This window comes from Condylura cristata, unplaced genomic scaffold (assembly GCF_000260355.1).
Source record: "Condylura cristata isolate star-nosed mole 26May11 unplaced genomic scaffold, ConCri1.0 scaffold00014, whole genome shotgun sequence".
Taxonomy (NCBI): Eukaryota; Metazoa; Chordata; class Mammalia; order Eulipotyphla; family Talpidae; genus Condylura; species Condylura cristata.
Genome location: NW_004567115.1, coordinates 31714403 through 31728378, shown reverse-complemented (window position 1 = coordinate 31728378; position 13976 = coordinate 31714403). Strand labels below are relative to the sequence as shown.

The 13976-nt window shown below is 40.3% G+C and overlaps 1 protein-coding gene across 3 annotated transcripts; it reads right to left on the bottom strand.

The window, feature by feature from the left end:
- Positions 1–3330: 3330 nt before the first annotated feature.
- On the bottom strand, positions 3331–13486 carry LOC101625708 (chromosome unknown open reading frame, human C3orf33). 3 transcript variants are annotated; one of them, XM_012724820.1, is made up of 6 exons: positions 13367–13450; positions 12450–12745; positions 11565–11624; positions 9050–9197; positions 7927–8087; positions 3331–4598 (listed from the first exon to the last, which is right to left on the bottom strand). In XM_012724820.1, exons 3-6 carry the CDS (start codon positions 11607–11609, stop codon positions 4197–4199), a joined length of 756 nt encoding a protein of 251 aa, XP_012580274.1. In that variant the 5' UTR covers positions 11610–11624; positions 12450–12745; positions 13367–13450; the 3' UTR covers positions 3331–4196. The 3 variants fall into 3 exon arrangements, with proteins under 3 accessions (XP_012580274.1, XP_012580275.1, XP_004682383.1); XM_012724821.1 differs by having other exon boundaries at positions 12656–12745; XM_004682326.2 differs by lacking the exon at positions 12450–12745 and having other exon boundaries at positions 13367–13486.
- Positions 13487–13976: the final 490 nt, after the last annotated feature.

The window sequence follows — 13976 nt, the reverse complement described above, 5'->3', positions numbered from 1 at the left end:
GACCATTAATCAGAAGATGAAACCAAAAAAATGTCACATTGCTAAGTTTTTAGAAGCAGAGCACTTTTTTTCCCCCTGTTTGTGACAATAAGCGTGAATAATAACAAAGGGATTAGACAGTGGGCAGTAAACAGCTCTCTAGGTTACACAAATCCTTCCATGGTTACCAAAAGGTCAATAGAAAAACAAAACAATACCCCCTTCCTTTACTGGGTATAGGGGAATTGAAGAAAATGGAACCAAGGTTAACAGTTTTTGAGCAAGTGTAACACAGATGGACTACCGGTTGATAAAAGCACTTTTTCTCATGGTGTCTCTAGCCTATGTATGATAGTCACCACTTTTCCAAAAGTAAGGGACTCGGGGGTCTTCAGGTTGAAATCAGCCCTGCTGAGAATTGTGAGGTTGAATCCTTCCTGTTTCCCCTACATGGGACCTCCACTTATGCAGTCACAGAAAGCAGCTTGCAGGGCTTTGACTTAACCTCCTCCTGCAGTAAAAGGGCTCTGAAATCACCAATTTTTCTCAAATGCCACCGACTGGTGAAAGACATCCTTCCCCACCCCCACTTTCCTCTAGCTTCTAAAGGGATGACTCTCATTAATTATACTGGCACAGCGCTGCCTGGCCTCTTCTACAGAGCTTCCAGATTTCCACATATCACCGCGCCTTCATGCAGAATGTGTACTGACACCAGGATTACAGAAAATCCTGCAAAAGGGGCCTGATACCCTATAAGATGATTGATGTGCCTTTGTGAGAGGCCTCCCACTGTGCTGCAGTCATAGGGGGTTTCTAACAAAACTGCAGTAGGAAACTGTGTTGGAAGTAGATTTTTCTAACCCTATGAAAATGCTTTCCATTGCAAGAATTGTCATTTCCATACTCAAATTTAACCAATAATTACCATGAAGCAAAAAAGTGAAGAAAATGAATGTTATCCTAATTTTAATCAACGTTCCAAGAATTAAAGGGAACAAGCAAAGGACTTATGGAGAGGTTCTTGCTCTTTTAACACGTATTTTTTTTTTAAGATTTATTTACTTATGCATACAGAACTGGGGTACAGGCCAGAGGTGTGAGGTTGGTGGGGAGAGGATTCACTAGAGACAGAATGGGGAGAACTCTGTCTCTGGTGGGCCCTCTCAGCACCCCCACACCTCTGGCCTGTACTCCAGTTATGTATGCATAAATAAAAATAACTCTTAAAATATATATATATACATATATATGTAATTAAAAGAAAAGCATAACTTTCAAAACTTATCCAATTGCAGACCAGTCATCTAATAAAGGAATCATCATTCTAGATATTGAATAAAAGTTTAGGAAAATAAAGAAACTAGTAAAATAATGGGAATTCTTCGATTTGAAAATTGAAGGGGAAAGGAAGCAATGGCAATTTATACCACAAGAAAAATCCTACTGAGAACCCTAAGTGGGCCTATGTACACTATTAACTGCCTGGGTTTTGTTAACCAAAAAACAGATGATTGGATTTACAAAGGGACAATTACATTTGAAAAACTATGTTCATTTTGGTTTCATTCGTTTGCATATATACGATTTATCCAAAATAGTTTTAAATTTGTCAGGTTTTTAAAATTTTTCTTTCAGACCATTTAAGGCAAATTAATCTTCATGGTTCATGAAACATAGGAGAAATGACGGCAAAATAAATTCCCAAGATGAAAAAGCAAGATTTTTATTGATCCATTTCTTTATTTCCATACCTAGAAAATATTAAGAGCACCCCCAATATGAACAAGAAACCGCGCTGAATGTTTAAAGGGAGCAGAAATAATCCCAACTCAAATAAGGCATGGTTTGACTGCCTGTACCTTGGCAGTCAAAAAGGTAGGCCATTACAATGTGACAAGTGCTAAAACAGAAATAAGTAGTGTTGTGCAAGAACAGAAGAGGGCGCTACTTACTCAATTTCATTCCTAGTTAAGGTGTCTACAAGTGGCATTCCTTTGTTTTGTTTTAACAAGGGTATTCTGATAAACCAAAACAGGAAGTAGAAGTGATGGTCCTAGTACTTCGATTTTTTGAATCCTCATTGTTGTCACTTTAGCTATAAAAATCTATTCATCAGACAAATCTATTCATCAAGCTTCCTTAAAAGCATTCTAGAAAATGAGCTCTGTGGTACATATTACTGCATTCAAGTATCTACATCTCCACTCCATGCATCTCCTTCCTTCCATGGCCCCAAAACCCAAAGCCTTCCGTAGGTCTCTCTGTTCACATGCCTCCTCCAGCCTTCTGTGTTCAAATTTCCTTTCCAAGTTCCCTACTGCTCAGCTCCACTCTTCCGTAGGTGGGCAGGGTACATGGAAACTCCCCTTTTTATAGATTACTCTCTAACTCTAACCATCATCTCTGACACCCACACCACAAATCAGAGCCCCAACCATCTGCCCCCAGCAGCCACCACTGCCCCTTAGTCTCTGCACCAAACCTTTTAAATGACAACTGAGCAATAAATGATTCTGCTGGGACCCTGAACTCTGGAAATGCTATATTGTTTCTTGGCTATGAGAGTGATTGTTTTCAAATCGATGGCCTGAAACGGGAAGGACTGTGTCGTTAATATGACCCTTGACAGCACATGGCGTTAGATCACCTCAGGGGAAGACTCAGATCTCAAGTCCTTGGTGAGGAACCAACATGCCTGGCAGATTCAGAAAAGAATACAGTTCTTGGCACATTATCCACCTGCTTCACAGGCAGGTAATTCCCAAAAGCAGGTTTTCAGAGTGTACCAGGTTGTTGTGAGGTACTGTCCAGGATCTTCACTACTCACCAGACAGCAGGAACGATGTCAAAGACAGAATTCTTGGGTCCTCCTTGGTGACACAACAGGTTAAAGCACAGCACTATGAAGCCATAGCAGCCACTGCAGCACGAATTCGATCCCGGCTAGGAAGGAAGTGATCCAAATGGCGTGGCCGACCTCTCCTGACCCGCCCACTGTTACCCTCAGCAGTATACTTCAGTAGAGCTGTGTGTTCTGCTCCCCACTCTGTCTCTGATGACTCTTCTCACCCCCCACACCTCTGGCCTGTACCCCAGTTCTTGTATGCATAAATTTATGTACTTATGCGTATATAAATACATCTCATTTATGCATTGTGTGTAAATAATCTTACTATTTATACAATTGTTCATGCATATATTATGCATAAATAAATGAATCTTGTTTATTTATACAAGAACTGGGGTATAGGCCAGAGGTAGGGGGGGGAGTAAAAGACTCTTCAGAGACAGAGTGGGGAGCAAGACAGGCAGGCAGGTCTACTGAAATACACTGCTCAGGGGAGCAGAGAGCCAACAGAGAGATCTGCTGTGCCATGTGGGTTGGCTGACTCCCTTGCCAGGGACTAAACTCCTGCTGCAGTGGCTGCTGATAGCTTCATAGTGTGTTGCATCTTTAACCCTTGTGCCACCAGGGGGGTCCCCATCAGAATGATTTTAGAAAGAGGATGTGTGTCTGTCAAATTCTCACACCAAATCAATCTGTCCTTAAAAATAAACTTACTGGGTCACATACTGAGAAACTAGAAGGCAAGAAACTTCAAGAACTGGTTATTTTAGGGGCTTGACAAAATCATAAGGTGTCTCTAATCTTTTTTGCCTGTGCGTTGCCATCCTCAGCAAGTATTTTGTCCTCAGGATTATCCCCCCGGGGGGGCGGGGGGGGGCGGGGAATGACTGGAGAAATGTGCCATTCTTCTCTTCCGGCACTGCCCCAAATTCACAAGCAGCTAGAAAGCAGCTGGAAGAAAAGAGTAGTCTCAGATAGAACTGCTAATAGGATCCCTTTACTATAAATAACCAAAAGTTGATGAAAAAGGAAAAATGATATTCCCATTAAGCAAAAATTGAATGTGTTTGCCCAAAGTTACTAAAATAACACAAAAATGATCATTAAACTTTCCTGTCAAATATTAGCATGGCATGTAAATATTTTTCATCCTTTTTATAGTGCTTACTTTTTCCAAAAGGTACATTTCATTAATCACAATTTGCTTAAATGACTGATATTATAACAATCATCTTAAATATCTAAATCTATTAGACTGCAACTTTGAAGGATGAGGCAAATTTCCATTTCAATTCAATTAAAAAAAAAAAGCCCACATATTTACATATTTTCCCTGTGTAGTCACTTCCAGACCTCTTGCAATATTTCACCCCTTTCTTCGAAAGTGTACGCGACTCACAAGTTCTCTAAACTTCAGTACTAAGGAGCAGTTACTCATGTTATCTTTCCAGGTTTCATGAGTCCTTCTAAATTTGTCATAATAACTTTCTTTTTTCAGGTTGAAATCTGACTCCATTCTTGTAAAGTAAGTGTCTTTTTTCCACATTTCTCTCCAGGAGTCTTTGAATTTTTCCAAATAGCTTTCTTTTTCAGATTCTTCCTTCCATATTCCTTCTCCTTTCTTTAAAGCTGTTAATTCGGCTTTAAGTAAATTTTTGTGAATTGTCCAGTAGATTTTAGAATCATGATTTAGACTTTTAACAAGAACAGTTTTGCCAAGGCCTCTTCTCAAAATTTCTTCGTTCAGACTCACACTAAAGTATCTACCCTTGAAGAAAATAAATAGTTATTTAAGAAAATTATTGGTTTACCCAAAAGCTTACTTTAAAATCAATCATTCAGCAATGTCAATCTCTTAGAGAAAAGTCAAAGATAGAATGTAAAAGGGACATTAAGAGCGTAAACAGCAAAATCCAAGAATTTCATTACATAGATAGTCTTGCTCAAAGTCAACTGCCTCTTTTACAACCTAGAGATCCCCACGAGCTCACTGATCTAACCAAAGAAGTTTAGAAGCAATCAAGTCTAAATGGCATTTTTGGAAATGTCTGTTGTTGTTTAGATGGGATTGGTGCATTGGGGATAGCAAATGACAGAGACCATAGCAAAAGAAACTAATGGAATGGAAAAATAATAAAAGTAGACAAATGCAAAATGAACTGAATCATCACTGAGCTGTTAAATTAGGTTCAGATGCCAGTGTTTAGGAAAGCACTCATGTCAATACATTTTAAAAATAATTCCCATACAATAATTAACATAAAAATAGTCCTGGCTCTGTAATCCTCATGCTCCCGGAAATTTCATTCACGGACTATCTCACTTCCTAATGAAATGAGATAAATAGGATTTCTTTCCCACTAATTTACAGTACAAAGGAGATTCTGCTTAGCTATTTCTATAGTCCTTTTGGGGTTTTAACCGAATTAAGACTAGTTTTATGAAAGCATTAAAAATTTGATAGTTTTATTCCACAAGTAATTCACAGTTAAGTTCTAAAAATTTGACAACTCCAGGCTTAGGTAGAAACCATTTTTGAAGACGGCCTAAAGAACTAAGGTATCCTTGTGTTTTTTATTCCTTTGAATGCAGTAACTTTTGGACATGATGATAAAAAGTTGATATAGGTTTGGGCCCTCCCTGGGGGTGTAACGGGTAAGGATGCAGCACTGTAAGCTAGCCACAGACACAGCCATTTCAGTGCAACTTCACTCCACCCTGTAGCTGATCCACATCGTGCAGCAGAACTCGTGTGACCAGCCTGCTGCTCCCTTCAACAATGTACCTCATTGATCTGCCTGTTCTGCTCCCCACTAGTGTCTCTGGTGAATTCTCTCATGGCCCCTGCACCTCTGGCCAGTACCCCAGTTGTGTATGCATAAAGAGATACATCTTTAAAATAAATAAATAAAATTTTGAGAAATAATTTTTTTAAGTTGATGCAGTTTAAAGAGCTTATCATATTTCTCTCAATCTTTTAAATTTAGAACCTCATTCCCTTGGAACAAAATCAGAAAAAGTGATATTCAGCCTCACACATTAGTAAAAACCAGCAGAAGTAAATTACAAGACACACATGTCACGTTCTGGGAATAGAAGGAAAGGTATAGAAAGTTCAGTGTGGGCTCAGGAGCGAGCATGAGGTGGTGCCATGTCCCACATGTACATGGGAACAAAAGCAATGCTTCCACAGAATGGCTTGGGGGATAAAACAAGACACCCAACTTAATAAAGAAGAGGCCCTTTGAAGGCCTTTGGGATTATTTATACAATTCTGTACATTCAGCTTACTTTTAAATATGTCTCAACCAATCAGTGCTGAATTTCTTATTTTGAGTGATCTGTACATGCAAAAATGAATGGATTTCATTAGGCTTTCTATTAATAATTCAAAAGCCTTTAAGAATTAAAATCAGGAAGAGGACTTCTGGTGGCCCAGAGCTTAAAGAGTGCTATCAAGCTATTGCCAGCCAATGCAGCATGAGTTTGATCCCAAGAATTAAAATGGTCACACTTTTTTTTTAAGATTTACTTATGCATACCGGAATTGGGGTACAGGCCAGAGGAGTGAGGGTGAGAGAATTCACCAGAGACAGAGTGGGGAGCAGGACAGGCAGATCTGCTGAGGTACACTGCTGAGGGGAGCAGCGGGCAGGTCAGGAGAGGTCTGCCGCGCCATGTGGGTCAGTGCCCTGGCCAGGGATCAAACTCTTGTTGCAGTGGCTGCAGATAGCGTCATAGCGCTGCCCTTTAACTCCTTGCGCCTTCAGGGAGGACCCAAATGGTCACAATTTAATCAGTTTAATGAGGTCATTTTTCTCTTCCAATTATTCTTGTTTGTTATATAAAGGTTAATTTAAAACTAAGAAAAACTGTATTTCTACTATTTTACTTTTCCATGGCCTTTCTCCAAAGATTGCCCAACAGAAGAATTTAGATTAAACACATCCAAGGACTAAAGGCATCCACACGGCAATGTTAAGGGAGCTGGGCAACATCCAGTGACATAAAGGGGTATGTGGTGTGGAACTCCCTGAAAGGGTCAGGAGGGTGTTCCTCAGCATGCGTCTTTCAGTAAGCGAACTAGAGAGCTGTGAGCTGCAGGAAGATCTATTACCATGACTTCAAGAACGCAGACTGTTTTCAGTTGCGAGCAGTGATGGTTTTAGGAGCTCTTAATCCATTGTTCTTTCTCCTAATCTGAGAAAGTCACTGCTCCCCCTTCAGTGACTAAGAAGACTACAGTTTGGAGGAACTAACACCTGGGTACAGGTCTATTGGTGAACATGTCCTCTCTGTGAGAGTGAAGATAAGGTCACCCCCTTCTTATCTGTCATGGGATAACCCAGGCCCCAAAACACAGGATGATTATCACTGGCCCTCTCCACTCTTCTTTAGAATTTACAGTCATGTGCATTATCCACACACAGATTACTAAATTCGGGTCTTTTCTCCTACTCATCTGGCCGACATTATTCATCTGTCTAACCTTAGGAGAACCCAAGTGGGGTGAGGTCATTTTCCTCACACTCTTACAAAAATATGGCAACATCTTCAGATGGCCAGCTACTCCTCTTAATAATATTTAAACATGTTCAATTTAAATAAGCTCAGAGTATAAAATACGATCAATATTTTTAGAATTCAGACTTATATGTTAATACATCTCTATCTACAAGGTAGTAGACCGGATTTGGCAACATTTACCATCAGAAAACACCTTCACTCCCTGTAGTTTCCAGTTAACAAGTCTCTCAACAAGTGATTTCTAATAACAAGTGTGATAAAATAGGCTCATGCATAAATAATACATTTCATACATTTTTAATAAATATATTAAAAAACCTCTTTAGTTAGCAATTTCAGCATCATTAATCATTTAAATCTTTTTCCCCTTTTTGTGATTTTTTATTTTTTCAATAATATATATAAAATGAAAAACTTATAACAAAATTTATGTATAAAACACTTGGCTTGTATACATAATCACTGTAAGAACAGTTTCTAAAAATTATATATTCAAGGTTCTAATTAATGACATTTATGATTAAGTGATAAGAATAGAATAATGCCCATAATTTCTTTATACTACTTACCTTCTTCACTAAAAGGCAGCAGAAGAGTGCTGAATTCTCTTTTCCAAGAAGCTGAAACCATAGTACTTGGGAAGGTTTAAGCTCTTCTTGTAACCATACCTTCCCAGTTTCTGTGAGTTCTACTCCAGCTAGTTTAACAAGCAAAGCACCACATGGTTCTTCTAAAAAAGTTTGGAAGAAGAGAGCTTAATTTCAGTACAAAGTTGCAAAAGTCACTTGGCTTTTTGACAAGAAGTAGGGAGAAATGGGACTGGAGCAGGAAAGATGTGGCCTCTGCCAGCTCTCCAGCCTCCTTCAGTGTCTCTCATCTCCTTCTCCCTCTGTCCACATGAGCCTTCGTATTGACAGAGCCCTGCTCTAAGTTCTCCTAGCAACCCCTTTCGTTCTTCCAGTCTCTGATTAAAAAGCAATTCCTCCATGAGGCCCTTTCCACTGCTCTTCCTGTGTAAGCTCCGCCTTCATGTAACCCCCAATGATTCTCATCCCGCCATCCTGCTGCATTTCTTCATGGCTCCTAGGACAATTTTCCAAGTGTTTGTTGCCTACCTTTCCCCTAGGGTTGAGGTGGTTTTGTATGTTTGACTCAGTGCTCTACATAATAGGTGTTCAATACATGTGGAAAGAATGAATGCCTGAATAAAATAATGAACGCCTGAATGAAAAAAAAAGGTGGGAAGGAAAAACAAAAACTGTAACCAAATAGGTCTTGGTACATAAGGCCAAAACCTGGGACTTTCTGTTACAGACAATGGAGACTTATTAAAAATTAAAATGATGGCCCTCCCTGGTGGCGCAGCGGGTTAAAGCACTACACTAAGAAGCTTAAGCCACTTCCGCAAGAGTTCGATCCCCACCTGCTCCTGAGGAGATCCACATGGCGTGGCAGACCTCTCCTGACCCGCCCGCTGCTCCCCTAAGCAGTGTACTTCCTCTGATCCTCCTGTTTGCTCCCCACTCTGTCCCTGGTGAATCCTCTCACCCTCCGCATCTCTGGCCTGTACCCCAGTTCTGTATGAATAAATAAATAAATCTTTAAAAAAAATAAAATGCCATCTTTTGCTACCTTCTAAATAACTTCTAATATAAAAGAACAGTACAATAATTATTATTGTATCTTACTTACTTCGCCATGAAGATATAATAGGTAAAGTAATGGGAATATGTTCAATTTCTAAACCATTTTCTGTTACTCGGCGTAAACGTCCACGCAATTTAACATTCTTTTTTATAAATTCTACTGGAATATCAGAAGAACTTGTAAATTTTGATGTCTGTTGATTTAAAGGGAGAGCAATATAACACTCTATTACTATTTTCATTTTCAAATTAAGTCAAATTAAACACTTAACAAAATTTTCTATTTGATTTTTAACTTTATAGTAATATTTATTATGCTTCAATAAGAAGCTTTTATAGGAACATTAGTTAGAAATCTTTGGTTACTCTTATTATTTCAAGCTACTATGTAAAAACCATTAAGTGGACCCCTAACTTGTAAGTTTATATCTTCAACATATGACGCAATTCATCAAAAAGCAGTTAGTATTGGCATGACACACATTCGCTTAAACTGCTATTACCCTAATGTATAGGTTTACAATCTCCTCATCCAGGTACAGCTGAGAGAATCTAAACAAAGCCGAGTCGAATTAAATTAGAACTCTTACTTAATCAACAACATTTTATTTTCCTCATTATTTTATGTCAGATGGAATAAGATGGAAAAACAAACAAACAAACCAAACCAGTCCGCATTAGGCAATCACCAGAACAGCAAACACCTAATATCCTGGTAATGGCCTGGGGTCAGCCAGCATTTTACACCAGCCTTCCACATTAACCACAGACAGGGACAAGTTTCATTCATGATCATGGCTAGGTACAGAGAAGGTATACAGAAGGGTAAGTTAGTACAGAAGATCCAAAGAAAGTAAAGTTGAAATCAACATTATAAAATATAAATTCCCTGGTACTAAAAAAAATAAATAATTAAATAAAATATAAATTCCAGGCCTCGCTGGTGGTGCAATTTTAAACTCTCAGCTCTATCAAGATATTGCCAGACACTGCAGCCTGAGAGTGATCCCTGGCCAGGGAGCTGACCTACAGGGCCCAGCAAAGCTCTCCTGTCTGGCTCACTGCTCCCCTTGGCAGTGTATTTCAATAGATCTGTTTGTTCTGCTCCCCACTCTGTTTCTGGTGAATCCTCGCACCAGCCCCAACCCTGCACCTCTGCCCTATACCCCAGTTCTTGTATGGGTAAATAAATAAAAATAAATCTTCAAAAAATATATATAAATTTCACACAAGGTATGTTCAAAGGGGTAAATGACTTGGTTCTGCTAAACCAAAAGCTTAAGGAAAACATGGGGATGGGGTGGGGCGTGGGAGCTGTTATAACACAAATGAGATTTCTGAGGTGCAATTGCAATATATGTTTTTTAAAAGATTTCTTTATGCATACAGAACTGGGGTACAGGCCAAAGGTACAGGGGCGGTGAGAGGATTCACCAGGGACAGGGTGGGGAGCAGAAGAGGATAATGTACTGAAATACACTGCTGAGGGGAGCAGTGGACAAGACATGTGAGGTCTGCTGCTCCTGGTGGGTCAGCTCTCTGGCCAGGGATAGAACCCAGGCCCTTGAGGTGGACCTTCACCGTGGAAATGCTGTCTTAACCCTTAGGCAGCACGGAGGCCTTTTCAGTATTGTTTTTTACCTAAACTCTTAACAGATCATCTAAGATTTTAGCAATTTTGATATCTTCAAAATACAAACATTATAGGACACATTGATAGATTATAAGATAAAGAAAAAATGGAATGAAAAAACCGAAAGCTTCAAAAGCTCCCTTCTAAAGAAATACACATATTAGCTACAAATGAATGACTTTAAAATCGCAAATGTGACTAATAAATAAGAATCTATTAGAATGGCAGGTTAAAAATGAGTTAAAGGCAAAGAGCCTAAAAGTTTTTACACAGAAGTCGGGTGGGGAAGCAACAGCTGGAAAAGATGCTCAGTAGAGTAAATACTCTGTGGGCAATGACAATGTAAGACAAAATAAGATAATAAATGCAGGAAATAAATATATACAGAAGCAATAAACCTAAGCCAGTTCATAAAATGACACTAAAATTATATCCTATGGTAAGAATCAGTTATAGTTAAAAAGAAAAAAAAAAGATTTGTAAATCTAGAACTAGCAAATGGATTTCCACAACCTATTATTAAAGCATGACTGAAAGGGGGGAAAGAACATTAACTGAAGGTATAAAATTATTCAGAGCTAAGGGACATAATTTTACTGATCTAAATCTAAAACTACTAAAGAAAACCCACAAAGGCTAAAATGCAAATTCAGTGAGTGTGCCATTCTAGCAAATGAAATCCTTTTCAGATTCCTTTTGAAGCATGAAGAAAAGTGGTTATGGAAATATAGGGAGTGCAATTACTTTCCATAAAATCCTGTGGATGTGTTACTTTTAGATCAAGTCTTGAAAATATGTTTATTGTTCTAAAACACTATTGAAAAGCTTCTGAGTAACAAAATGATATACTGCCTGAGCTAAAAACTGAAATGAGAAAAAATTAACTATCTATTGCTTATCATAAAATGAGTTAATTATTTTAACTTACCAGTCGAACACTTCTTAGAAGTAAGGTTATTCCAGCTATGGCCATTATAGTGCTGATGCTCTTGAGAGAGAGAGTTAATCATTAAGTTTCACTAATAATTAATTTTTCACAGTATTAAATGTACTAAGTAGGGGAGGGAAGACTGCCCTTACATCTATCTGGCCAGGCCCATTTCTTTCAAACAACTTTAAGGTCCATCCATGCATGAGTCCTCACCTATGTCTCCCAAATAAACTGGTGAACAAAGCAACTATATACATAATCTTTTACTCTACTGTTGTATTATTTTAACCATGAGTTCCTTGAATATGTCAGTCTAGTATCTCTTGTGTGGTGCCCACAGGAACTCAGAGTAAAGCGTGACCCCGAGTCTACGGTGGGGATTTAGATAGAAAACTTTATTATCAAATCTTAAAAATATGGCATCCTAGGAAATACATGTGGGTGCTGTAAACAGTTGGAGAAAGGTTGATGTTTTGAAAGTGCTTCTTTTAAACTGAAATCAAGCTAAAGGAGCGTAATTTAAAATAAGAGAGTCCAGCAGCACCCTGGGCAAGAGTAATCATCTATCATGCTCCCCTTGTATAAATACAATTAGATAGGTAAGAAAAGAAGTTGAAAATAAAAACAAGGGTGTAGTCTTTAATTGGAACATATTTGGAATATGCCCATGTGCTACTTTAAAAACTGTTTCCTCTCTCGATCCTGCTGAGGAATTTTTTAAATTTTGAAATAACCTATACATCTCTTCCTGCCTAGCAGGAAGAATCCAGGCCATGTCAATGTATACCATATAGCTGCGGTACATTGACTACATAGATATTCAGCATTTGGAAGTGGTAAGCTCTACCTGATGGACTGTACACAGGTGGGTAAAAAACTAACCTGCTCCAGGCTTCCTGATCTTGGCTGCTGAATATATCAAAGCTGATGCTCCCACTCAACTTCTTAGTTAATTATTGCAATAGTTAACCTCTCAGTTAACTAATATAGTTAGCTCCTTCTGCAAACATTGTTCCCTAGGCTTGTAGCACGCCAGTTTCCCCTTGTTCTAACTGTTCCTTCTTAGACTTTATTGAATTCCTCCTTACACTCCATTGTGCTGTAAATGTTAGAGTCCTCCAGGATCAGTTCTGGGACTTCTTCAGTAGTGTTTCTGACTCCTCCAAGACTCACCCGACCTTTAAATACAATTTAAAAGCATGTAGCTCCTTCCCAAAGTTACTGTCTGGTTCTGATCTCCCGCGAGATGTGTTTGGACTCTTAAACGCTCACACATTTACAGTCGAGACTAGTCTTATGTGCAGCTATGTCCACAGGTGCAAAGAGGTCTCTGTATTTTCCAACAATGGCGTACTGTGTATCCTCATCTTTTATCACCACCCACGACAGTCCCCTGGGGAAGTCCTCTTTGTACACCCCCCCACCACCACCACCACCCAAACCGTCCACATCACAAGGTGTTTGCTCTGTCCAGTGGGATGGCCCAAGAAGTCCCTCCCCAGGTGGGATTAAGGGGACTCTACACTTGAAAACAAAAACAAAAAAAGATCCTTCTCCCCAGGCCTACAAGCCCTCGCTCTCCATCCTCCGGCCTCCCCAATCTCTACCCGGCTTCCCAAGGTCCCGGGGCTCAGGCCTTGGAGGTGACCGGGGCCAACGCGCAGAGGGTCGTCCCGCCCCGGCCCCCCACGTCCTCCGAGCCCTAGGCAGTGCGGCCTCCAAATCCGGCCCCGAGCCGGCCAGCCAGCGGGTGCACGCGGGGGCCTCCCCGGAGACGTCTCCCTGCCCCGGCCCTGTACCCGGACGAGGCGCAGGTGCTCATCCGCCCATTGCGAGGCCCGCGCCACAACGTTGGGCGCGGGTCCCTCCCGGTCCCGCGGCGAGGCAGAGACCCCGGGCGGCCCCGCCATGTTCCCGGCTTCCCGGAGCCTCAACGCGGCCTGCAGCGGCCTCCAGCGGCCCACAGGGGGCGCTGCCTCCGCCTGCAGCGGGGGGGCCCCCGCGGGTCAGAGGGATCCCCAGCTTCACAGCCTGCAGTAGCCCAAAGATACAGCTTCCCCACCAAAACTGTATCATCTGAACAGTGACCCGCAGAACTTTTGCGGATCTCAGCACCCAAGAGCTATGCGAGGCAGGGAAGAGGGCTGGTAGCCGCAAGAGTTGAACCCCACGAAAGGAAAGGAAATTGAATTGCTTCGTGTCTCCAAATACAATATGCACATTTCGTATACTTCAGTCATGCTTTCGATTGTTCACAGGTGCTTTGTTAGCTTAAAATAAGACATGCTAAATCTTCACTGTTAGTTGATTAGAGAGAAGTCAACACATAGATTTTAACTACTTCTTGTAATCACAATACTTTCACACCAAATCTTTATGGTCACCCCTCACGCCAACAAAGTGTTATGT